Below are 27707 nucleotides of genomic sequence, written 5' to 3' on the forward strand. Positions count from 1 at the left end.
AAATAACAAATAATTAAAATAAGTAATTGCAGGCGGTTAAATTATGAGATTGAATTGTCACTTGAAGACACACAAAAAGCCAGGAGAACACTAACCAATAAATCATATACACAAGAGATTCTGCAGATGCTGGAAATCCAGAGCAACATATAAGAAAATGCTGGAGGAGGTCAGCAGGTCAGGCAGCATCTGTGGAGAGGAATGAACACGTTAGTGTTTCAGGCCAAGAAGTTCTGATGAAGGGTCTTGGCTCGAAATGCTGGCTGTTTGTTCCCCTCCAGCTAATGATGTCCTGCTGAATTCCGCCAGCATTTTGTCTGTGTACACTGATCAGTGATTCATGGAGAAGGAGAGAACCACCCAGTGTGTGGGTCTAATCCCCAAAGACAAGGGAACATTGCCCAGTCACTCCATGGTAATTAGTAATTGGTTTATTGTAGTCATATGTACTGAGATATGGTGAAAAGCTTTGCTTGACATCCATATAGGTCTTTTTTTTATTATTAAGTGCAATCGTGAACAATAGCCAGATCAGAAATGCTGATCAAGTCAACTAGTTCCCAAAGAGAACTCTGATAGGCCAGTCAGATGGTTCACTGATGCTCAGCGATAGAACACAAAAAAAATCATATGTACAATTAAGAAACATTAAAAAATAGTAGAAATACTGGAGTCATGATCATGATGAAGTCTGCTGTCCAAAGAGATTGAAGGATAAGGTTGCAGGGTGACAAAACGTGACAGGAGCACTTGGAACTGAAAACTAATCCCTACCGGGAGAAAACAGCACCTGTTCTTTCCGCACTGTTCTCCAGCAGTTTAAGGACTAAGTCCAGCCGGAACATAACTCACAAGTGCTCTTGAAAGTCAGGTATTAACCCTACCTACCAACAACCAAGCATTGCCATCCTGGTCCCCTTCATGATAGCTTATGAAGAAGCATGCGACTTCCCCTCCCAGAGATGATAGGTGTTTGAGCACTCTACACATAAATACATTGAGGAAGTACAGAATGAATTGGGGACCGAAGGGCCTGTACTGTGCTGTAGTATTCTAATGAAAATCAGCAACAGAATGCAGTATGTAGTGTTGCAGTTACAGAGAAAGTGCAGTGCAGCTAGTCAAATGAGGTGCAAAGGCCATGATAAGGTAGTCTCATGCAAAGGTTCTGTTCAAGAGGCTTATTACAGTGAGATAGAAACTGTCCTTCAACCTGGTGGTACATGTTCTTAAGTTTTTGTGTCTTCTGCCTGATGGAAGGAGTGAAGAGAGAATGACTGAGGGTGAGAAGGGTCTTCGATGATGTTGGCTGCTTTTCCAAGGCTGTGAAGTGTAGACAAAGTCAATAGATGGGAGTTTGGTTTTCGTGATAGAACTCGACTATGTTCATAACTTTTCGCAGGTTCTCGGGTTCTTGCCATACCAAACTGTGTTGCATTTGAATAGGATGTTTTCTCTTCTGCATCTGTAACAATCGGTGAGGGTCATTAAGGACATGCGGAATTCCCTTAGCCTTCTGAGGCACTGGTATGCTTTCTTGGCCATGACATCTATGTGGATGGACCAGGACAAATAATTGGCAGTGTTTACACCAGGAGCATGAAGCTCTCAACAATTTCCCCTTCAAACTGGAAGAGAGCACCAGCCAATGTGTAGAACTGAGCCCCAAGATACCAGGGAGCACTGCCAAGAGACCAGCCATATTTTCTTCACTTTCTGTCTGATGTGACATTGTGAGTATAGCTGACTAGATGCTCTGCCTGCACCAGAGTTCTGGTCCCATTCTGGGGTTTACCTGTCCAGCTAAGGACATTGAGATATTGATTGGGCTTCTTTGCCTCACTATCCACACACATATTAAATGTAATTAACAGTGTATTGTAAATATTTAAAGCCCATGAACTGAACGTCAGAATCAGTGCCTAGAGCAGAAGAAAACGCTTGCAATTTTGGGAGAAGTAACCAAATTGTTTCTTAAATACACGGAGAGTCACTATTCAAATATAGTCATTATAGCTGAAAAAAGATTGAAAAGATTTTATTGAACGATTTTCATTTTTATTCCACATTGCATCTTATTTAATATAAATATATCACATAGGTCAAAACTGATTTTGCTTCTTCACTGATCTGCAATGACCTTACCCAATGTTGCATTGCATTAACCAGGAATGATTTGCCCTCTCTTTCAGTTCCCAGTGTTCCACCAACAATGCCGTCGGTCTCTATTGTGTTGGTAAGCATAATCAAGCTCGAGTTAAAGACTAAAACTTGGTATGCTGGGAAGAAACTAATTTTCTTTTAAAATCTACCAATGCTGAGCCATAGGTTCCTTCAGTCCTAGACAGTTACTAGTTTTGTCTGCTTGGAAGGTAGGTTAAGCACAGGTTAAAATTGAAATGTCCCTTTGCATTATCGTGTTATATACTCCTCTGCACTGTTCTAATTTTAAACATTGATATACATTGGTAATGCAAGATCATATCATTACTGTATTTTATTAACATGAAAGAGTTAAATATATCAATGACAATAAAGTACTAATAATGTAACTTTGCAGGGGACTGAGCAAATTAATTTAGTATGTAGTCCAAATAAATCGACCTGAGATACAAAAAAGTTGATCAATATATAATTCCAGTATAACTACTAAGCCTAAAATGAATATAAAAACATGGTATGTACTGTATGAAGCCTCTCCACCTGTGAATGGAAAATCTGTTGAGGGTCACAAATAAGAACACATACCCTAACCTGTGCTATGTACAATGTCCCTGGAATATACTTTTAATTCAAGAAGTTAGGTTTAAATTTCTTGCCGATATTTAATGAGTCTAGAAACTTGTTTTGCTTTTGCAATCAATATAAGAACATAAGACCATAAGATATAGGAGCAGAATTAGGCCATTTGGCCCATCAAGTCTACTTCACCATTTCATCATGGCTGATCCATTTTTCCTCTCAGCCCCAATCTCGTGCCTTCTCCCCTTATCCCTTCATGCTCTGACCAATCAAGAATCTATCAACCTCTGTCCTAAATATAAATAACTTAGCCTCCATAGCTGCCTGTGGCAACAAATTCCACAGATTCACCATTCACTGGCTGAAGAAATTCCTCCTCATCTCCATTCTAAAAGGACATCCCTCTATTCTGAGGCTGTGTCCTCTGGTCTTAGACTCTCCCACCATAGGAAACAGCAATAAGAACAATCTGTAATGGAAAAGGATAAAAATGACATCATTTTAATATCATCTTTTTGCATCTAGATTGTGGTAGAAGGTTCAAGACATCATCCAGAATCGTGGGTGGAGCACCTGCCCGACTGGGAAAGTGGCCCTGGCAAGTTAGTCTTCAATTCAAGTCGCGGCCAGTGTGTGGTGGATCCATCATCTCACATGACTGGGTGATCACCGCAAGTCACTGCATTTTTGAGTGAGTAACAAGGTGAAATTGGTCTTTAGTCATGGTATAAAGCAGATAAAAGAGGAGAAGATCTAGGGGGTGTTGTGGGGAGAAAGGTCTATGTATGAATGCATTGAGAGAAGCCACTAGTAGAAGAGTGTATAGACCATACAGCAGTAGTTATACTGTAGGACAGAGTATAACTGAAGGATATAGCTTAGCTGGAGAGCACATGCATCACATGTATAAGGTCCAGCGTTCAATCCCTGACAATCCCTCGCTGGTGACCGTGACCATGAATTTTGAACACTGAGGGAAAACTCCTGGAGAAGTCCAGCTGCAGAACGGATGCAGGATCCAAAACTGATGTTAGCCCAAGGTGTAGGAAGCTGGGAAAGTGACATCTGATGTTTCTACAGTCTAATCGGGATTGCTTCGAGTCGGTGGCCTGGGCCGTATTCAAGGACTCATCAGTGGATCTGACCGAATACACCATGGTTCTCACAGATTTTATTAAAACAGGTGTAGATGAGTGCTTCCTCACAAAATCATTCAGAATTTTCCCCAACCAGATGTCCTGGATGAACTACGAGATCCACAACCTGCTGAGGGTCAGGTTTGAGGCATTCAAGTCCGGTGACCAAGAAAGTTACAAGAGGTCCAGATACGATCTCTGGATAGCCACGTCATTGGTGAAGTGGCAATTCCAGGCTAAGCTTGAGTCAACAAAGGATGCTTGGCAGTTGTGGCAGGGCTTGAATACTATCACCTTTTATAAAGTGAAATCAAGCAACATTGGTGACAAGAGGGCTTCACTTCCAGATGAGCTCAATGTTTTCTATGCTCGTCTTGACCGTTAAAACATGGAGGAATCATCACAAGTTCCCACAGCCCCCAATGACCTTGTTATTTCAGTCTCTGAGGATGATGCGTGAGCAGCCTTCAGGAGGGTGAACCCACGAAAAGCATCCAGCCCAGATGGGGTACCTTGCCAACTTCTAAGAGCTTGTGCTGATCAACTGGCTGGACAGTTCAAAAAAATTTTTAACCTCTCACTTCAGATGTCTGAGGTACCCACCTGCTTTAAGCACGATTCAATTATACCAGTGCCTCAGAAAACCATGGTAGCCTGCCTCAATGTCAGTCATCCAGTAGCACTTACATCCACAGTGATGAAGTGTTTTGAGATGTTTGATGAAACATATCAACTCCTGCCTGAGAAGTAACGTGGATCTGCTCCGATTTGCCCACCAGAGCAACTGATTCACAGTAGATACCATCTCATTTGCTCTTCACTCAACCCTGGAACATCTGGACAGCAAAGGTGCACACATAAAGATGTTCTTTATCGACTACAGACTAGAGCAGCCCCAATGAGCTGAATGACCTAACTCTGCACTGATGTCTTATCGTCTTATTAGGGGCTTGTAATAATCATAGGTGATTTTATTTATCATTTAGGTTGGATACATCAAACTGACAAATCTGGAAATGAGAGCAAGTTCATATAATGGGCTGATTCCTTGAAACAGTATGTCATGAAATATTGGTTCTATATTTCTCAGAGAAAGCTATTTTAGATCTGGTATTATGTAATGAGACCAGATTAATTAATGATCTTATATTAAAAAGTTTCTTTTGAAAGAGTGATCACAGAACAGTAAATTTCAATTTCAGTTTGAGAATGAAAAACTTGGGTCTGAAACTAGTGTCATTATTTAAAATAAATAAAGGCAATTACAATGATAAAAGGACAGAATTGGCTTAAGTGGACTGAGAAAATAGGTTAAGGAATAAGATGGTAAATCAGCAGAAGCAGATACTTACGGAAATATTCATTAAATCTCAATTAAGGTGTAATCCTGTAAGAAAGAAAGGTTCTCTGAGAGGGATGCATCACTTTTGCTAATAAGGAAATAAATGATGGAATGAAATTATTAAAAAAATGCAAACATTGCCACAAAGATTTGCAGTAGGTTAAAGGATTAGAAAATTTTCAGAACCAGCAAAGGAAAAAGATAGAATATAAGAATAAACTAGCAAATGAGATTAAAACATAGAGTAAGATTTTCTACATGTATGTAAAATAGAAAAGAGTAGTTACAGTAAATATTTGTCACTTAGATGTTGAATCTGGAGAATTAATCATGGAAAAGAGGAAGTGATGAGATTATTTCTCTTCATGATGAAAAACGTAAAAAATATCATAATGAAAACATCCCAAGGGACTTTGGGAAGAGAGGAACATTATCTCTATCACTTGAGAAAAGAAAAAGGGAAACAAACGGGGGCAAAGGCCAGCAGGTCTCCTGGACCTGATGGCAGAATCCTGAGATCTGAAAGGAAGTGGCTGTAGCAATGGCGGTGGCATTAATTGTAATCTATCAACATTTCCTGAATTCCAGAGGTTCCAGTGAACTGGAAAGTCACAGATGTAATAAAACTATTCGAGAAAGGAGACAGAAAACAGGAAGCTATTGCCCAGTTAGCTTGACACCCAGCATTGAGAAAATTCTGGAATTCATTATCAAGTTGGTAATAGCAGTGTATTTAGAAAACCATTAGTCAAATAAACTTAGTTCTATGAAGGGGAAATTGTGTTTGGCAAATTAGCTGGAGTTTTGTGGATACAACAAACTGGGTCGATAGAGGAGAAGTAGATCATAGAATGTATTTGGATTTCCAAAAGCCATTTGGACTAACGAAAAGATGCAATGTAAAAGATTCTTGCATAAGGTAAGAGGTGCATGAGAGGAATGTTATGGAAAAGAAAGGGACTAACTAACAGAAAATGGATAGTTGGACTAACTGGAGCTTTTTCCAATTGGTTATCAGTAACCAGTGTGGTTCCACAGTGATCAGTGCTTGGTCCTCAACCCTCTACAATCTATATTGATGACTTGGATGAAGGGACTGTGCATACTGTAGGCAAATTTGCTATGGGGGATTAGCAAGTTATGAGAGGACATAAAGAGCCAACAAAGATATAGAGATAGGTTCACAGTTCCCTCTAAGCTGTGCGGGTGCGCAGCCACACAGTAACTGAAATGTTCCCGTGCACATCACCTTTGTTGCTGCGCAGCTGGAATTTTCTTTTATGTAATGTTTTATTAAAGCGCCACACAGATTTCAAATTAGAGGGAATATTGTATAGGTTAAGTGAGTGAGCAAGAATTTGCTAGATGGAGTATTAGATGAGAAAACTTTGGAAAGAAGAATGAAAAAAAGAAGCAAATTATTATTTAAACAGAGTGAGACTACAAAATGTTGCAATAAGAGATCTGAGGGCCATAGCACGTGAAACATAAAAAGGATCATTGTAAATGCCACAAGTGATTTGAGTGGCTGAATGAATGGTGACACTTATTGTAGTAGCATGGAGAGATTCTGATGCAATTTTACAGGGCACTGGTGAGACCACCCCTAAAATAGTGTATACAGTCTCTATCTCCATATGTAAGGATGTATATCCATTTCAGGCAGGACAGAGAAGGTTTCCTATGTTGTTTCCTGGGATGAAGTAGCTGGTGGATGAAGAAAGGTTATAGAATAGAATGAGAAGTGGCATTATTGAAACATAAAGGTTCTAAGGAGGTTTGACAGGATGGAAGTGGGAATGTGTTTCTCTGAGTGCTGATATCTAAAACTAAAGGGATAGTTTCAGAATAAACAGATTGCCTATTTCAGATGGATTATGAAGAAGAACTTATTCTCCCAGAGGTTTGTGAATCTCTGGAATTCTCTACTCCAGAAAGATATGGAGATATGGAAAAATATAAATTACAAAGGAATGAAGGGGTATGAGTAGAGAGTAGTAAAGTGGCATTGAGGCCAAGTCCTGATCAATCACGATCTTATTAAATGGAAGAACATTCTTGAGGGGCAGATGCCTGCTCCTGATTCTTACGTTCTATCTCCTCCAGTAGAGGATACGCCCAAGGCTGGAGTATTGTTCCCATTTCCACTTGGTTCCACAAGAAAATGGTCTAAGAACATGTCAAACCTTTGCTTCGTGGCCTTTGATCCATGGTGGAGATAATATTACTGACATCTTGCTCAGTCCTTGGGATAAAATTATAGAATAGGGCTTTAGTAATGTCATTGGAGTACTTGACAGGACAAATGAAGCCTTGCCAGTTTGGGGATCTGTTTCCATGCTGCTTGCCATTGCAGTCAGCCAGACTGGGGTGAGAGAAGTGGGAATAAGCCAGGGAGAGACACACTCATAGCTTTTGTAACCAAAATCATTTATTTCATTGCAGTGAGGAAGCACTTAACCCATCCAATTGGAAAGTGTACAGTGGCTTCATTTCACTACACCAGCTCTCAAGCGCCACTTTGAGATTTGTCTCAAAAATCATCACTCACGAGAACTACAACAGAGACAACAATGATAATGATATTGCTTTAATGAAGCTTACCCACCCACTGGAGATAACAGGTAATGTTTTGTTGAGGCCATTAGGCTAAGACCAATATCATACTGTTTCATTATTTTAACAGTGTGCTGCAATAACAATCTGCTGTTTACAGATTGAGCATTGGTGTAACGATCCATTTATAGTTAATTTTTGAAATACCCAGTTGCAATCCTAGATCAATTTGATTATTAAATTCAAAGTAAATTTATTATCAATGTACATACATGTCACCATATACAACCCTGGGATTAATTTCGTTTTCTTGCGGGCATACTCAGTAAATCCAAGAAACGCGATAGAATGAATGAAAGACCGCACCCAACAGGACAGACAAACAACAAATGTGCAAAAGACAACCAACTATGCAAGTACAAAAAAAAAAGAAATAATAATAATAATAAATAAATAAGCAATAAATATCGAGAACATGAGATGAAGAGTCCTTGAAAGTGAGTCCATAGGTTGTGGGAATAGTTCAGTGATGGGGGAAGTGAGGGTGAGTGAAGTCATCCCCTCTGGTTCAGGAGCCTGATGGTTGAGGGGTAATAAATGTTCCTGAACCTGATGGTGTGAGTCCTGGGGCTCCTGTACCTTCTTCCTGACGTCAGCAGCAAGAAGAGAGCATTACCTGGGTGGTGGGGGTCCCTGATGATGGATGCTGCTTTCCTACGACAGTGCTCCGTGTATATGTACTTAGTGGTGAGGAAGGCTTTACCCGTGATAGATTGGGCCATATCCACTACTTTTTGTAAGACTTTCCATTCAAGGACTTCCTACAAAGTGTCATGCCGAACCTTCGCAAACTTCTAAGGAAGTAGAGGCGCTACCGGGCTTTCTTCGTAATTCCACTTACGTGCTGAACCCAGGATTGATCCTCTGAAATTATAACACCAAGGAATTTAGAGTCACTAATCCTCTCCACCTCTGATCCCCCGATGAGGACTAGTTCATGGACCTCCGGTTTCTTCCTCCTGGTCAATAATCAGCTCCTTGGTCTTGCTGACATTGAGTGAGAGATTGTTGTTGTGGCACCACTCAGCCAGATTTCCAATCTCCGTCCTTTAGATTCAAGATTCGAAGTACATTTATTTATGCAGTATACAATACCGGGATTTGTCTTCCCGCAGACAGCCACAAAACAAAGCAAAAATAAAAGAACAAATCACGCAAATGGTGAAAAATAAGTAAAAAGCACAGAATATAAAACATCAAACTACAAAGTCATCAAAGCAGTCCACTAATATTCAGTTTACTTCAGTTCAGTTCAATTTAATGCTATTTTGTTCAGTCTGCAAGCTGCTGCACCAGTCCGCCCTGATCAAATCCGCACAAAATGGCAACAAAAAGTCTAGACACGTTTATTGTCACTTAAGTATATACATGTATACTATCAAATGGGACAATGTTTCTCTGAACTAGAGTGTAAAGCACAGTAGTACACATAACACACATATCACACACAATACCTTAGGATGAAATCTACAAATGAATTACACAAAAATAAACAAAGTAAAGTGCATAAATTAAATATTGTAGGGTACAGTACAAATTATCCGGTGACACTTCGAATGGGATGTGGCAGAGTTCAGAAGCCTAATGATCTGAGGGAAGAAGCTGTTTCCCATCCTGTCTTTATGCATCAGAGTCTCCTGCCTAATGGTAGAAAGTTTTTTTTTTATTAAGATACAGTGCGGAGTAGGCCCTTCGGACCTTTGATCTACGCTGTCCAGCAATCCCCCAATTTAATCCTAGCCTAATCATGGGACAATTTACGATAACCGGTTTAAGATGTCACTATTGAAGACGTGCGACAGCTTACTAGAAGTTCAAAAGCAAAGGAACTCGATTAAAAGCATTACTAATTAAACTTTTTAAAAGTAATTTGTGGTGAACTATTGCCACAAACAATGAAGCAGTGAGTGAGGGCAAAGTGAATTCGAGATGCACTGCAAAATCGGTGCACTTGGATTTGGAGCCTTGCTGGTTGGAGTGATCGATTCGGAGTTGAAAAGACGAGGCAGAGGAGTTCTGATGGCTATCCAACTACCCTGGAGCGTGGGTAGGTCGCTCTAGGCACCAAGCCGATTTGGAGAGGTCGAGAATGGCTTCTTCGGCAGCAAAATCTAGGGCTGAAGTGAATTGCTGGGCGAAGTGTTCTAGGCCCAGATCTTAATGCAAGGCACGATCCGCTATCTGGACAATTTAAACGCCAGCCCAGATAGACTGGAAAGGCAAGGTTTTGAGAGTTAGGCAAAATTGGATCACTCTGGGCTGATTAGGAGAGATTGAGAACAGTTTCTTCAGCAGCAAAATCTAGACCCAGAGCAATTCACTGTGACAGAGCTGGGGTCCTAATGTGGCATAGGATCTGCTGTTTGGGCAATTTCAACGCAGGCCCACATGGTCTGGGGGCTCCTTTCCCTGCAACGCTAAGACTGTGAGACTGCCGCCGGCTGCCGTCCTTCTTGTCTGTGAACTTAGCGGCAATTTGCCCCGCTAATATGATGAACTGAATACTGAGGCTTTGGGCCTACTCCGGGCTGCTCTGGGGATTTAGATCTAAGGACTCAATTTGGTTTGGAACGCTGTTGCTGTTGCCCAATTCTATTGTATGCATAATTTGTGTTTTTTTCTCTTTCTCTGTGCGCACTGGGATTTGGTCTCTGTGTTTTTAAATCAGGTTCTTTTGGGTTTCTTGCTTTGCAAAGGTTGCACAATTTATATTCTTTGATAATAAATGTACTTGAATCTTTGAATAATCAATTAACCTACCAACTGGTAGGTCTTTGGACTGTGGGAGGAAACCGGATCACCCAGAGGAAATCCACACAGTCACGGGGAGAAGGTACAAGCTTCTTACAGGCAGCATTGGGAATTGAACCCAGGTCAATGGTACTGTAAAGCGTTGTGCTAACCACTACACTACCGTTCTGCCCCATGGTAACGTGGTGTCAAAGAGGATGTCTAAAAGGATGTTGAATGGATGGATGGGATCCTTGACAATACTGAGAGAGCAACCAGAAACCAAAATCACATCACCATGTGAACCACAGTGTCACTTAAACCTTACCCAAGATCCAAGACTCTGGCAACACCCTAGGGCAACATCAAGCAAGACGAAGAGAGAGATGATCGAATGCAGGCATCTTCCTCTGGGAGCAACAAGCAAGAGAGAGACAGGTCGAATGCAGCCAACTTCCTCTGGCAACAGTGAGCAAAAGGGAAAGAGAGTCCAGTCAAACCCAGACATTTGGCACCGAACACCCGCTCGCCTTCCGCTCTTGTCCTTGTTGATTTCAATCTTGCTTGCTGCTTTAATCAGCGGTATTGGTGAGAAATGGAGCTGATCATGGGCTTGTGCCCTGTCTCCAGGCTTCTTGGCCTCTAGGCTGCTCATTTCGCTCGAAACCTCACAGAAGTCCCTTGATGACCACAAGGCGCCAGATCGCGCTATTGGCCCAAAACACATCAAAAAAAAGTAAATCACAGGCTCCAATATTAGTAGAATCATATTTGAAAGAAAAAGAAAATGTAAAAGAAGTGAAAGAAGTAGTTTTGTGAACTGTCTGAAGGATGTTGCCTTTGGTCACATTGTTCACTGGTGCCATCTTCTTCAGAAACTGGAAGTCTGAAGATTCAGCCAATGACAGTAGTGTTGTCAGCAAACTTAAATATAGCATTGGAGCCGTGCTTAGCCTCACAGTCATAAGTGTAAAGCAAGTGGTGAAGCTGTGATGATGGATATTGTGGAGGAGATGTTGTTGCAAATCCAAACTGACTAGGATCTGTAAGTGAGGAAATCAAGGATCCATTTGCACAAGGAGGTATTCAGGCCAAGGTCTGGAATCTTATTGATTAGTTTTGAGGGAATTAATGCTGAGCTGTAATCAATAAAGAGCATCCTGATGTATGCATTTTTGCTATCCAGACGTTCTAGGATTAAGTGAAAAGCCAATGAAATGGCATCTGCTGTTGACCTGATGTGACGATAGGCAAATTGGAGAGAATCCAAGTCATTTCTCAGGCAGGAGTTCATATGTTTCATCACCAATCTCTCAAAACACTTCATCATAATGGAAGCAACACACATCAAAGTTGCTGGTGAACGCAGCAGGCCAGGCAGCATCTGTAGGAAGAGGTGCAGTCGACGTTTCAGGCCGAGACCCTTCGTCATCATAATGGATGTAAGTGCTACTGGACGATAGTCATTGAGGCAAGTTACCATGTTCTTCTTAGGCACCGGTATAAATGAAGCCTGCCTGAAGAAGGTGGATACCTCAGACTGCCAAAGTGAGATTCACCAGATATCGGTGAACACTCCATCCAGTTGATCAGCACAGGTCTTTAGTACTTTAGTAATATTATATCAATTATTAATATTTCAAGCAAATTTTCATACTCATGGGAAGAGCAGTGGAGGGGCTGTTGAATGTATCCTTCTAAGTTATACCCGTGTTTATCACCAAGGGTGTGTGTGGATGTAAAATTTACAATGCTCCTGCATGCTGCTGATGTATCATGCATGGAGAGCACGGATATGCACAGTGACATTCCAATGCCAGACATTGCATACCTAGACTTTTTCAGACCGCTGGTGCAAAAGAAACCTTTAAATGCGCCTGTGAAGTCTGTTTATTTACAGCTAGGGCTCCCTGTACAGAACCCAGCATAATATTGGAAACCATAAGACATAAGACATAGGAGCAGAATTAGGCCATTCGGACTATCATTCCATCATGGCTGATTTATTATCCCTCTCAACCCTTCAAATACAAATGCCATTTCCAGAAAAGTTGGGATATTTTCCAAAATGCAATAAAAACAAAAATCTGTGATACGTTAGTTCACATGAACATTTATTTAACTGACAAAAGTACAAAGAAAAGATTTTCAATAGTTTTACTGACCAACTTAATTGTACTTTGTAAACATACACATATTTAGAATTTGATGGCTGCAACACACTCAACAAAAGTTGGGACAGAGGCATGTTTACCATTGTGTTACATCACCTTTCCTTTTAATAACACTTTTTAATCGTTTTGGAACTGAGGATACTAATTGTAGTAGATTTGCAATTGGAAATTTTGTCCATTCTTGCTTGATATAAGACTTCAGCTGCTCAACAGTCCGTGGTCTCTGTTGTCTGATTCTCCTCTTCATGATGCGCCATACATTTTCAATAGCAGATAGATCTGGACTGGCAGCAGGCCAGTCAAGCACACGCACTCTGTGTCTACAAAGCCACGCTGTTGTAGCCTGTGCAGAATGTGGTCTGGCATTGTCCTGCTGAAATAAGCATGGACATCCCGGGAAGAGATATCGCCTTGATGGCAACATATGTCTCTCTAAAATCCTAATGTACGCCTCAGAGTCAATGGTACCTTCACATACATGCAACTCACCCATGCCGTGGGCACTGATGCACCCCCATACCATCACAGATGCTGGCTTTTGCACCTTTCGCTGATAACAATCTGGATGGTCATTTTCATCTTTGGCACGGAGAACTGGACACCCATTTTTTCCAAAAACTAGCTGAAATGTGGACTCATCTGACCACAGCACATGGTTCCATAGTCTTTTGGTCCATCTGAGATGAGTTCAGGCCCAGAGAACTCGCCGGCGTTTCTGCATAGAGTTGATGTATGGCTTCCTCCTTGCGTAATACAGTTTCAAGTTGCATTTCTGGATGCAGCGACGGACTGTGTTGAGTGACAATGGTTTTCCAAAGTACTCCCGAGCCCAGGTGGCTATAATTGTCACAATAGCATGACGGTTTCTTAGGCAGTGCCGCCTGAGGGCTCGAAGATCACGCACATTCAACAGTGGTTTCCAACCTTGCCCTTTACGCACTGAGATGTCTCTGAATCTTTTCACAATATTATGTACCGTAGATGTTGAAAGACCTAAATTCTCTGCAATCTTGCGTTGAGAAATGTTCCTTTTGAACTGACTAACAATTCTCTCAGAACTTTGGCACAAAGGGGTGAGCCACGACCCATCCTTGCTTGCAAAGACCGAGCCTTTGATGGACGCTACTTTTATACCCAGTCATGATACCTCACCTGCTACCAATTAGTCTGCTTAATGTGGATTCTTCCAAACCGGTGTTACTTGAATATTCTGTGCACTTTTCAATCTTATTTTAACTCTGTCCCAACTTTTGTTGAGTGTGTTGCAGCCATCAAATTCTAAATTTGTGTATATTTACAAAATACAATTAAGTTGGTCAGTAAAACTATTGAAAATCTTTTCTTTGTACTTTTGTCAGTTAAATAAAGGTTCACGTGAATTAACATATCACAGATTTTTGTTTTTATTGCATTTTGGAAAATATCCCAACTTTTCTGGAAATGGGGTTTGTATATCTATTGACTTGGCCTCCACAGCCACCAGTGGCAAAAGTTCCACACTCTGGCTGAAGAAATTCCTCCTCACCTCTGTTCGAAGGGGACATCCTTATATTCTCTGGTGCCCTCTGGTCCTAAACTCTCCCATTATTGGAAAGCAGCTCCAATATCCCTGAGAAATTACCTTTCCCCAGGATACAGTTCATCCTTGGATGAATTGCCTCATCCCACATTAAGCTTATGTCTCCCTATCATCATAACAACTCCACTCTCCATACAAACTGGCCTAGTTCCCTCAACACTCAGGGTGCCCTCACTACCAAGTTTCCACACCCGATGCAATGACTGATGACCACCACCAACACACACTGACATCACCTCCCTCACCCTCATTGAACCTTGCCAAACAACCCTCACATCATCTTCAACAATCTTCCCAGAACTGCTTACTAGCCTGAGCCCCGACCACTTTCCAACCCCTTTACTCTATGACACCCAAATTCTTGTCAGCATTCACGGGACTGAAGAACAAATGCTCTCCTTCAATCTTACAACATGAAGCTACAAATAGAAATTTGTAGATTGGAGTTCATAATTCAAAGTATATTTATTGTCAAAGTATGTATACGTTATATAACCTTGAGATTCGTCTCCTTACAGACAGCCACAAAGCAAGAAACCCAAAAGAGCCCATTTAAAAAAAGCAACAAACACAATGCACAGAGAGAGGAAAAAAAACACAAATCATGCAAACAATAAAAGGAAGCAACAGCATTCAAAAGGAAAGTGAGTCCATAGACACGTAGCCCAGAGCAGCCCATTCGAATATAGAATGGTGGTCTCTAGTGTTGAGGCCTAGAGAAAAGCCACTTAAATTCCCTATGAGTCATCCTGAATGTGCACGTGTGTAAAATCACTCTAATTATCTTTCGTGTAGTGACAGACATCATCTGTTTTCCAGATAAAGTTAGACCTGTCTGTTTGCCATCCTACAATCAGGAATTCACAGGTGGAACGCCTTGTTGGATTACAGGATTTGGTCGCGTAGAGGAGAGTGCAAGTAAGTAAGGGTGTCTCTGAAGGCATCAAAGCACTGGGGAGCTTTGTTCCCCTGTGCTGTGAATGTAATTTAGCACAGTGACTTTAATTAGCCAAAATGGTGCTGGATCCATTGCTGTTTGTCATCTACAGTATGTTAATGATTTGGATGATAATGTGGTAAACTGGATCAGCAAACTCCAAAGATTCAAAATACATTTATTACGAAAGTATTTCTGCAGTATACAACCTTAAGATTCTTCTTCCTATAGACAGCCATGAAACAAAGAAACACTATGGAACCCGGTCAAAGAAAACATCAAACACCCAACGCGCAAAAACAAAAGAACAAATTGCGCATGCGGCAAAAAAAAGCAGAAAACGCACAGAATATATAGCATCAAAACCACGGTTATTGAAGCAGTCTAGTTCAGCTCAATTTAGCATTGTGCCATTTATTGACCGCAGGCCGCAGAGCCAGTCTGTCCTGATCAAAACTGTGCAAAACAGCAATAACAAAGGAATAACCAGAACATAAACATAAACTGCAGAGTCCAATCCACAAACCACGTCGATTAATCCTCCGCCAGCATCGAGCGATAGGGAGAGAGAGAGAGACTGGTCAAATGCAGGCAGGTGGCGCTGAACACCCTCTTGCCTTCCACTCTAGTCCTCGTTGATTTCAATCTTGCTTGATGATTTGATCGGCAAGAAATGGAGTTGATCATGAGCTCGCGCCCTATCTCCAGGTTTCTTGGCTTCCAGGCCGCACACTCCGCTCAAAACCTCACCGAACTCCCTCAGAGACTGCAAAGCACCAGATTGCTCAACCCGCCTGAAAATGTGTGGATTACACCAAGACTGGGGGTGTAGTGGACATCGAGGAAAGCTACTAAAGCTAGCAGTGGGATCCGGACCAGTTGAAAAAATGGGCTGAAAAATGGCAGTTGGAATTTACCACAGTCATGAGGAGTGAGGGGTTGCATTTTGGGAGGGCAAACCAGGGTAAGACTCATGCAATGAATGGTAGGGCACTGAGGAGTGCAGTAGAACAAAGGGATCTGAGAATACAGATCCATAATTCTTTGAAAGTGGCGTCACGGGTAGACAGGGTCATAAAGAAAGCTTTTGGCACATTGGCCTTCATAAATCAAAGTATTGAGTACAGAAGATGGGATGTTATGTTGAAGTTGTATAAGACATTGGTGAGGCTTAATTTGGAGTATTGTGTGCAGTTTTGGTCACCTACCTACAGGAAAGATGTAAACAAGTTTGAAAGAGTACAGTGAAAATGTACGGGGATATTGCTGGGACTTGGAGGAAATGAGTTATAGGGAAAGGTTAAATATGGTGGGACGTTATTCCTCGTAGAATGAGGGGAAATTTGATTGATGTATACAAAATTATGAGGGGTATACAATGGGTAAATGCAAACATGCTTTTTCCACTGATGTTGGGTGAGACTAGAACTAGAAGTCGTAGGTTAAGGGTAAAAGGTGAAATATTTAAGGGGAACGTAAGGGAGAACTTCTTCTCCAGAGGATAGTGCAAGTGTGGATCGAGCTGCCAGTGGAAGTGCTGGGTGCAGGTTTGATTGGAACATTTAAGAGAAGTTTAGATAAGTACATGGATGGGAGGGGTATGGAGGGCTATGGTTCAGGTGCAGGTCGATAGCAGAATCACAGTTCAACATGGACTAGATGGGCTGAAGGGCCTGTTTCTGTGCCATAGTGGTCTATGACTCTAAAACAAATATTGTTCATTCCTTCATGGGATTTGATTTGAGAAAAGTAAGGCAGCTGTTTTAATTAGGCTCCCCAACATTCCTGCTTTTTTTGTGTGGGTCATCCTCTTGCCTATTGCTTCTTCATTAGGAAGGAAGGGCAAAGAGCTGAAGTTCTTATTGTAGTAACACCGCTCCCCCCCTTGACTTTTGGCCAGCAGTTCTTGTCAGGGCATGAACAGCATTAGTGAATTCGGAACTGAGAACTTTAGTTATAACACCTTTCCACATGTAAGTAAAAGAAATGTTCAAAATAAGTTTATTATCAAACTACATATATGTCACCATATACTACCCTGCGATTTACTTTCTTGTGGGCATTCACATAAAAATAAAGAAATGAAATAGAATTTATGAAAAACCATACATAAGCAAAGACTGACAAACAACCAATGTGCAAGAGAAGACAAATAGTGCAAATAATAAATAAATGAACAAACAAAAAAAAAACTGAGAACATGAGTTGTAGAGTCCTTGAAAATGAGTCCATAGGTTGTGTTCAGTGATCAGTTCAGAGTTGAGGTGAGCCAACGCTGGTTCAGAAGCCCAGTGGTTGAAGGGTAATACAGGTCGACCTTCACTAATCCAGCACCATTGGGACCCGAGGAGTGCCAGATTACAGAAGGATCACATTAAGCATAATCAGTGCCAGATTATCGAAGGAACCGGATTACAGGTAGTTGGATTAGTGAAGGTGGACCTGTAATTGTTTCTGAACCTGGTGGTGTGGGACCTAAGGCTTCTGTACCTCCTGCCTGATGGTAATAACGAGAAAAGAGTTTAACCTGGATAGTGGGGTTTATATTCCCTTCATCTCTGTACACCCTGTAGATTCTTGTGTTGCTCCATACCTGACATCCTGCTAAAAGCAGTCAAAAGTCTTTCTCTTTCCCCTTTGAAACATTCCTTATTAGTCAGGTTTTTGATAATGTCCTCATATCATTTTCTGTGGCCAACAGTTTTAATTACTTAATTTTATTGTGAATGCTCTAGGTTTGTTCGGATTTATTAAAGGTGTGGTGAAAATGCCTGTAGCTCTTCTTGTATAATATATCTTTTATTGATTTTGTAGCTTATTACTTAACATTTGGTTGTGACATTTGGCATAATAACTTTACCTCAATTGTCTGAAGCAAACTTAAAACTGGATGTTTGCTCCATCCCACCCCCACCTGCCCCACTTGAGTTTAACACCTTGTGTAATGCATTTCAGCCTCAGTCTCCAACACCCTTCTGGAAGCTCGTGTTAACATAATCGATAGAGCGACCTGTAACCAGAGAAGCAGCTACGGTGGACTTATAACAGATCGCATGATCTGCGCTGGCAACCTCTCCGGGGGAGTCGATTCATGTCAGGTGCGAGTGGCCCAGGATTGGAATCTGTATTGGACTGATGAGCTGGAGGTCCATTATGATGGCAATCACAGTGTCAAGTAAATTGCGTCTGATCATTGTCCAGCTGCTGATTACTGTAGGGGGGAGGGGACACTAACTGTTTGTTAGTGATCTCATTCACAGGGGCAGACATTCCTTGAAATGGTAACATGTTATTGCAAGGGAAGTGAAATGCTTTAAGGTGCCTTGGGTCAATAACTCATGCAAAATCTGCAACCACAGTTAGCAGAGAACTCCCGCAGCACTGGTTTGGAGTGTCTGGAATTTGAGTTTAAGTCTTCAGAGTGGGATATGAAACCCAATCATCTAGCTCGGAGGTGAGGGAGTGCCACCCCACTGAGTCATGGCAGACAATGGCTGCAATTCCAGGGACTGTTGTACTGTTCTGTGTTCTGTTCGATAAATAGATCCTGCCTCTAATCTTTATTCCAACCTTCATCCAAAGATGAAAAGGGCTGTATGAAAAACAACTCTACGATTCCTTGAAAAAGGCCATCACATTCCACAATTTAAATATAAGATTAACACACACAAAATGCTGGGGGAGCTCAGCAGGTCAGGCAGCATCTATGGAGAGGAATAAACAGTTTATGTTTCGGGCCAAGATCTTTCACCAAGTCCTGATGAAGAGCCTCGACTTGAAACGTCAACTATTTGTTCCCCTACATAGATGCTGCCTGACCTGCTGAATTCCTCTAGCGTTTTGTGTGTTACTCTGGATTTCCAGCATCTACAGAATCTCTTATGTTAAGAATATAAGGTTAAACTTCCCATCATTTCAATGTGGAATAAATGGCTAATATGTTGTAAACAACCCCCAATGCTCTCCCTGAACCTGAGATCCGTGCTCCTACCACCTTAAGTCTAACTGCAAAAATGTTCTTTTTAAACCCCAGGGTGACAGTGGTGGGCCTCTGGCATGTGAGGTGTCTGGAACCTATTACCTAGCTGGAATTACAAGCTGGGGTATTGGCTGTGCTCGGGTAAACAGGCCAGGTGTTTATACACGGGTGACGCAATTCACAGACTGGATCTTCACACAAATGGAGGTAACTATGGCACTCATTTCCATGGTTGTTCACATTTTGTGACAAAAAACAATCTTCTATTATGAAGCCTTTCAATATCATAAACTAGCCTAGCATTTTTAACAGAACAATGGCTGGGTGAAGAAAATTCTGGAGTGTGAAAGGCAAGGACTGGATAAATAGAGAAAGAACAGATCTGAATGAGGTTAAAGTAAGCAAGTTCTTGAGTTTTTTTTGTTTAATATCAAGCTGCTGACATGTCAAGAACTAATGATAGTCGGAGAGCATACTGTATGGGACTTGGTGTGAGTTTGGTTATAATGGCAAGGTGTAGAATGAATATCTTTGTGTTGGAGATGCATCCTTGCTGTTCTCAGGCTTAAGGTTAAGGAATTTAGGCCAGTGAGGATACTCAGCAATGTATTTCCAAGTTAGGGTGGTGTGAGATGTGGACAGCAATTTGCAGATGGTGGTATTCCTATGTACCCAATGCACCAGTGCTTTTCCAAGTAGAATAGCTAGGTCTCAAAAAACTTTTGAAGAAATCTTGGTGAGTTGAGGCAGTGGACTTTGTAGATGGTGCCCACTGAGGCCACATTAAGTCATGGATCATAAGACCATAGACCATGAAATATAGGAGCAGAATTTCATGGCTGATCCTTTTCTCTCTCAGCCCCAATCTCCTGCCTTCTCCCTATATCCCTTCATGCCCTGACTAATCAAGAATCCATCAACCTCTGCCTTAATTATACCCAGTGACTTGGCCTCCACAGCCGTCTGTGGCTATGAATTCCACAGATTCACCACTCTCTGGCTAAAGAAATTCCTCCTCATCTCCATTCTAAAAGAACACCCCTCTATTCTGAGGCTGTGTCCTCTGGTCTCACACTCCCCTATCACAGGAAACATCCTCTCCACATCCACTCTATCAAGGTCTTTCAACATTTGATAGGTTTTAATGAAATCCCATTCCCCCCGCCATTCTTCTGAATTCCAGTGAGTATAGGCCCAGAGCCATCAAATGCTCCTCATGTGATAAGCCTTTCAATCCCAGAATCATTTCTATGAACCTCCTTTGAACCCTCTTCAACATCAGTGCATCTTTTCTAGGATAAGGGGCCCAAAACTGCTCACAATACTCAGTGAGGCCTCACCAGTGCTTTATAAAGCCTCAGCATTACATCCTTGCTTTTATATTCTAGTCCTCTCAAAATGAATGCTAGCATTCCATTTGCCTTCCTCACCACCAACTCAACCGGCAAACTAACCTCATGGAGGAGGGAATTAATATTAAGTATGGACATTTTGATGCCAGTCAAGTGGGATACTACCGTATTTTTTGAGTCTGTCCAAACTACAATAACCCATCACACTCCTGAATAATAGACCCACCCTTGAATATCTGGGCTAGATGTGCCTGATTGAGTGTGATATCTGTGTCTACGACAGGAGGGAGTATTCTCGATTGAGCCTGCAGTGAATCATGGCAGAATTATTATATTGTGGAAGTTATTCATTGTCAGTCTGTAAGAATGGGGCTATTTTATGAACAGCCAGTTACTGTCATTGATCCTTAATAATGTGCAATGTTAAGTTGCATCCTTCCCAAACTTAACATCTTGTGTTTGACTTTACAGGGTAACAAGTAATAACAAGGTCTGCCAGTGAACACACAGGAAGCTACAAGCCATGACCATTAGCCCCAGACTGTGTCACTTTTCCTAAAGACATTCATCTGGGCAGGTGACTTTCTTCCATTGGCTTGTTAGGCACGGGGAGTCTCTATCGAGAAGAGTTCATTTTGGTTGTGAGGTGCAGATTGACTCAATCACAGGGAGGAGTTCTGCAAATATCAACCAGTGATACACTTCTACACTTCACCCAGATCTTCAATCAAACCAATTTTGTCTACCTTTCACCACTTATTACTTGATTGTGAAAAATCCTTCAGATTGCCCAAGATTATTAGATGGGACTTTGTATGTTTAAAGCTGCGTCTCCTTCCAGAGGTCACAGCAGAAAGGTTCAATTTGACATCCAGGGCAGAAATTAACTTGTAGGTCAATCGGCAATCCAGACAGAAGTTACAACTAAAATTGCAGTTTTCTTTGGAAGTGCTTTTTCTTCAAGTCCCATTCAAAATTAAATGCAAAATTTGTCATGGACCAGAGCAATTGACCAAGACATATTTTTAAAGAAATTTGTTTTAGGTCATTCTTCTTCTCAGTATAATTTGAAAGTGCTAGTATTTTGTTAGTATTTTTAATAATAGTAATTTAATTTTAACATCTAATAATACATTTTAAGAAATAGACAGAGCCATTTACTGGTTCTACTGAAATACAATCAGCTTCTTAGGAATTTAGAAATATCACTTTCATAAACCATTTAAAATGCTTGTTAGCATCCTGTTGACGAAGAACTAGTTTCATTTTTAGGGGTTCGTGAAGGATCTGCAAGTGAGTGCAACCAGCAGAAATACTGGGAGGGAGTGGGGTAGTTGGGTGGACAGAGCCTGCTTCCAGCGTATTTTGTTCTAAATTTACTCAAAATGTTGCAGAAACTCAGTTTAAATCAAATGGATTCTGCATTTCAAATTCTATTATGCCAATATAGGACAAAGTGCGGAAAATTACAGTTGACTGAAGCCTGTGGTCTAAGATTTGGAATAGATTGGCTCTGGGGCTGAGGGTGCTTTGTCCTGGAACTCATAGGAGGTTAGACCAGGATACCACACGATTCAGTTCAATTATCAGTGAGCGGTGTATGAGTGGGGCAGGAGAGAGGTCTACTTTCCTTCAGGACATTTTTATCAATTGAATACTAGGACATAAGAAATGGGTGCAGGGATAGGCCACAAAGCCACTGAAGGCATTTCTTCATCTAACATTATGGCTGAGTTTCCGATCACTTTCTGTCCCGATATTTTCCCTGAGCATCAAAGCACATTTGTGTCTTCTGATGGATCTTGATTGCCAATCTGTTAAAGAAAAATACAAAACATTACCAACAAATATATGACTAAATTTGGGGAGTTTAGGGCTTTTTAATGTTGGTTTTCAATGAAGCTATTGGTTGTAGGTAAAGGACTTTCCCTTTCTTTTATTCTACAGTCTATAACAGAACCTTGCTGAATGGTACGTGCCAAGTTTAATTTTGAATCTTGATCATACTTATTTTATTTAAAAGACAGCAATACAACTGGTGCCTCACCGTTTCTGTAAATTGCATTCAACCCTGATATTCATTCTGTCTATGTGGAGTTTGCATGTTCTTTCCCCTGGGAGTTCCTGCTTCCAACCACATGCCAAAAGGTTGGTGGGTTAATTGGCCAATGTAAATTGCTCCTACAGTGTGCATGAGTGGTAGCATCTGAGGGAGTTAATGGAAATGTGGAGAGGAAAAAGTGGGATCAGTCTAGTATAAGTGCCTGATGGTTGGTGCAGACTCTATGGGCCTGAGGGCCTGTCTCCATGCTTTGTGACTCAATAATTCACTCTGTGAGACCAAGTCCTGCTCTTACTCCATTGGTGTATGAGCTATCATTATTATAATCTTCAGCTTCCTCCTCCAAAGGCAATTCTAGCTTTGTTTTTCTTCATTACATACATACAAGTGTGAGGGGGCAGAACTTTAAAGTGTTTGGAGAGAAGTATAGGGGAGATGTTAGAAGTAGTTTTTTTTTAAGCAGAGAGTAGTGGATGCATGGAATGCACTACCAGGGATGGTGGTAGAGGTAGATACTACTAGGGACATTTAAGAGGAGACTCTTAGACAGGCACATGAATAAAAGAAAAATTGAGGGCTATGTGGCAGGGAAGGGTTAGATAGATTTTAGAATAGGTTAAAGGGTCAGCACAACATTGTGGGCCAAAAGGCCTGTACAGTTCTATGTTATATTGCACTCAAGTAAGGGTAAAACATGACAAAAACAACAAGTATTTGCTCTTTTATATCACGTTGATGCTGTAAAATGCCCCATGATAATTTATTGGGTAATTATAAAACAAAAAATATAACACCAAAACATATAAGGAAATTTCAGGATGCAACCATTGGGTAAAAGAGGTAGAATTTCAGAAAGAAGGGAGTGCAAGAGAAAGGATGACATAAAGGAGAGAACCATGGGTTCCAGGGAACAGCAAGCACAGCTGCCATTAATGGGCCAGAGTTACTGGAGCACTGAGTACTATGGACGGGAGAGGTTACACAGGTAGGGAATGGGCCTTGGAGATACTTGAGAAACAGTATTAGAGTCTTAAAATGGAGATGTTCTGCACTAGAGCAGAGGGCAGAGGGGTGAACGGGATTGTGAGTATTTAGATAAAGACAGCCTGGCGGAGAAATAGTGGCCTTAAGGCTAGAAGCTTAGCAAGGTCACTAGATATTTGTTCCCAACTGATGCCAACCAATGTTTATAACCAGGCTTATTCCAGGCTAGTCAAGGGTTTTGCTAAGAATCAGAAATGCCTCTGTTCTTCCTCAAAGTATTCTGCCCATTTTAAGAGAACAGTTGATTTAAGATGATGCCCAAAGTGATTAATAGAATGATTAAATCAAGCATCTTATATTTTCAATCTAGATATGAATTCCTACGTTTTCAATCTAGATATTAATTCCTGCGTATTTTTATTTTATTGAGAGGATAATTGTCTAACAGTTTCCTGCCTTGAATGTGGCAGAAAGCCGGATGTATGTATTTCTATCAATGTTAAAAATAATGCAATGTCAGTACTGATCATCACTCTCGTGAATTTGATGATTCTTTTGTTTGCTTGAGAACAATTTTCTTAATATTTGTTTGTCTATTGAAGATGTTTGTAATGTTTTGACACCCCTTCATATCCTATGTTCACAGAACATCGTGAATACTTTAGGAATACAACTCTAATGCTTAGTATTAGGGTTAGATCCAAATCAGATTAGAGAGAGAGAATGATTTAAACCAAATACCAGCCTTACAATAAAGTGCTATTATTCCCATTGACATGATTGTGAAACTCCTGGGATATTACCTATAATGCATTTCCAAGACAGACTTTCAGTTCCTCAGTGAAGATGGATAACAAGTAGGAAGGAGGGAACTGGAGAGAGGAGAAAAATAACATTATGCTTTTTCAGTATAGTTTACAAGGGATCTAAAGTCTATTGGTTCATAATTTGGTTTCCAAACCACTTCAGTCCAAACGCCTAATCTTCAAGCACTTTCATTTGACTTCCCTAACATTCTGTGATTGAGAAGATTGGTAAGTACCTTCCTTGTGAGATGCATTCAGCCCTAATTCACTCCCAATGAGAAGTCATCTTGTTGCGAGCTAACATACATCTCTCACATCACACGAACTGCTAATGTTTAAAAGATTTTGACATAAATCAACTTATCTGCATGTGAAAGAACTAACATGGACAAGGGTTATTGGGCACATAGGAACATGAATATGATATTCAGTCTTTTGAGCTTATTCTGCCTTTCAGAGAGACTGTTAGTCATTGTACCCTAACCCTTAACAAACTAATCTTAACTAACATTTAGCCAACCTAAATTTGCCGATCTTAGATTTAAATGTCATTGAACTAGCATCTATTATGTTTTGCAGGAGCGACATAACCCTTCCCGCACACTTACAATATATTACAATATTGATTCCTGGGATGGCAGGACTTTCATATGATGAAAGACTGGATGAACTGGGCTTGTACTCGTTGGAATTTAGAAGATTGAGGGGGGATCTGATTGAAACGTATAAAATCCTAAAGGGATTGGACAGGCTAGATGCAGGAAGATTGTTCCCGATGTTGGGGAAGTCCAGAACGAGGGGTCACAGTTTGAGGATAAAGGGGAAGCCTTTTAGGACCGAGATTAGGAAAAACTTCTTCACACAGAGAGTGGTGAATCTGTGGAATTCTCTGCCACAGGAAACAGTTGAGGCCAGTTCATTGCCTATATTTAAGAGGGAGTTAGATATGGCCCTTGTGGCTAAAGGGATCAGGGGGTATGGAGGGAAGGCTGGTACAGGGTTCTGAGTTGGATGATCAGCCATGATCATACTGAATGGCAATGCAGGCTCAAAGGGCCGAATGGCCTACTCCTGCACCTATTTTCTATGTTTTCTATGTTTTCTATATTTCCTTTGCACAACAAAAATCCTAACTTCTCTAGTGAATCACCTGTCTTGAAATGCAACTCCACAAACGTCCACAATCCATCCTCCCTGTCTTCAAAGGTATTAAATTACCCACAAATGTGAAGCATGTACATTATTTATATATGGTTGGTTGGATATATTTTTTCTATTCTCTCTGATTAATGAAGTAATCAAATAAACTTTCTTCCTTAAAAGAAAGGGGTAAGAATTGGTTGAGTTAAGCAATAGAATTGTGATCTTGGACTCCTTATGAAGTGTAGAAAATATTGATTGACATCTAGTGTTGGCAAAAATTGCTGGAGCACCAATAACTTGTAAGCAGAATATATTTGAAATCAAACTTGAATGTGGAAAGAAAACTGGGTTATTGGAATTATTGAGAATCTGTATTGAATTGTTATTTTCTTCAGAAAATAGAAAGTGAGATATATTTTCATTCATATTTGGTGATATTTCTGTTAACTAATGAGAAGATGGTAAAATGTAATAGGAATCTATATCAGTTAAAATGGACCATTTTTTGTTCCCTTATCTTGATCTTCAAAGGAATATCAGACACTGGCCAGGCTTCTAGTCTCAGGATTTGTAGCACAGTTCTGTTTTTAAACTGGGCAAAGGCCATCCAGCCTATCAAAACCTTTCTGTCATTCAATTAGCATATGGCTGATCGATATGATAACACTTTATCCACTTTGGTTCTATAACCTTTAGTAAACTCAGACAGCAAAACTACTCTCATTCCCAACTTTGCCATTTTCAATTATACTTTATACTTTATTGTCGCCGAACAATTGATACTAGAACGTACAATCATCACAGCGATATTTGATTCTGTGCTTCCCACTCTCTGGATTACAAATAGTAAATATTAAAAATAGTAAAAATTAGTAAATATTAAAAATTTAAATTGTGAGTCATAAATAGAAAGTAGAAAAATGGAAAGTAAGGTAGTGCAAAAAAGCCGAGAGGCAGGTCCGGATATTTGGAGGGTACGGCCCAGATGCGGGTCAGGATCTGTTCAGCAGTCTTATCACAGTTGGAAAGAAGCTGTTCCCAAATCTGGCCGTACGAGTCTTCAAGCTCCTGAGCCTTCTCCCAGAGGGAAGAGGGATGAAAAGTGTGTTGGCTGGGTGGGTTGTGTCCTTGATTATCCTGGCAGCACTGCTCCGACAGCGTGCGGTGTAAAGTGAGTCCGAGGACAGAAGATTGGTTTGTGTGATGTGCTGCGCCGTTTTCACGATCTTCTGCAGCTTCTTCCGGTCTTGGACAGGACAGCTTCCATACCAGGTTGTGATGCACCCTAGAAGAATGCTTTCTACGGTGCATCTATAAAAATTAGTGAGGGTTTTAGGGGACAGGCCAAATTTCTTTAGTTTTCTCAGGAAGTAAAGGCGCTGGTGGGCCTTCTTGGCAGTGAACTCTGCTTGGTTGGACCAAGTCAGGTCATTTGTGATATTGACCCCGGGGAACTTAAAGCTTTTGACCTGTTCCACTTGCGCACCACCTATGTAAATTGGGTCGTGCGGTCCGCTACTCCTTCTGAAGTCAACAACTAATTCCTTCGTCTTGCTGACGTTAAGGGATAGGTTATTGTCTTCGCACCATGCCACTAGGTTCTTAATTTCCTCTCTGTACTCAAACTCATCATTACCCGAGATACGGCCTACAATTGTTGTGTCATCAGCAAACTTATGTATTGAGTTTGATGGAAACTTTGTACACCCATGATTGTGTAGCCGTGAGTACAGCAGGGGGCTGAGTACACAGCCTTGTGGGGCACTGGTGCTCAGAGTGATTATAGAGGAGAGCTTGTCCCCTGTTTTTACAGCCTGGGTCCTGTCTGTGAGGAAGTTGAAGATCCAGCTGCAGATCTGAGTGCTAAGGCCCAGGTTCCGGAGCTTAGGAATCAGTTTATTTGGAATGATGGTATTAAAGGCAGAGCTGTAGTCAATGAAAAGGAGCCTTACATATGCATCTTTATTCTCCAGATGTTCTAAGGAGGAATGTAGGGCCAGAGAGATGGCATCTGCCGTTGACCTGTTGCTCCGGCAGACGAATTGCAAAGTGTCAAGGTTGACCGGTAGGCTGTGGTTGATGTGTGCCATAACCAATCTCTCGAAGTACTTCATAGCAATTGATG

The 27707-nt window shown here is 41.0% G+C and overlaps 1 protein-coding gene across 2 annotated transcripts in view; it reads left to right on the top strand.

Moving 5' to 3' along the window:
* The window catches only part of LOC140212761 (transmembrane protease serine 13-like), a 48490-nt gene extending 22504 nt beyond the window's left edge, over positions 1-25986 (top strand). The window contains exons 7-13 of one of the 2 annotated variants that reach the window (XM_072283944.1): positions 2193-2236; positions 3268-3433; positions 7666-7844; positions 15139-15237; positions 18212-18354; positions 19290-19442; positions 21059-25986. In XM_072283944.1, the coding sequence (XP_072140045.1) occupies positions 2193-2236; positions 3268-3433; positions 7666-7844; positions 15139-15237; positions 18212-18354; positions 19290-19442; positions 21059-21070 (796 nt within the window). In that variant the 3' untranslated portion in view covers positions 21071-25986. The remainder of the gene's footprint in view (positions 1-2192; positions 2237-3267; positions 3434-7665; positions 7845-15138; positions 15238-18211; positions 18355-19289; positions 19443-21058) is intronic. The other variant, XM_072283945.1, reaches the window with a different exon arrangement.
* Positions 25987-27707: the final 1721 nt, after the last annotated feature.

The sequence above is a fragment of the Mobula birostris genome, chromosome 20, assembly GCF_030028105.1.
Source record: "Mobula birostris isolate sMobBir1 chromosome 20, sMobBir1.hap1, whole genome shotgun sequence".
NCBI lineage: Eukaryota > Metazoa > Chordata > Chondrichthyes > Myliobatiformes > Myliobatidae > Mobula > Mobula birostris.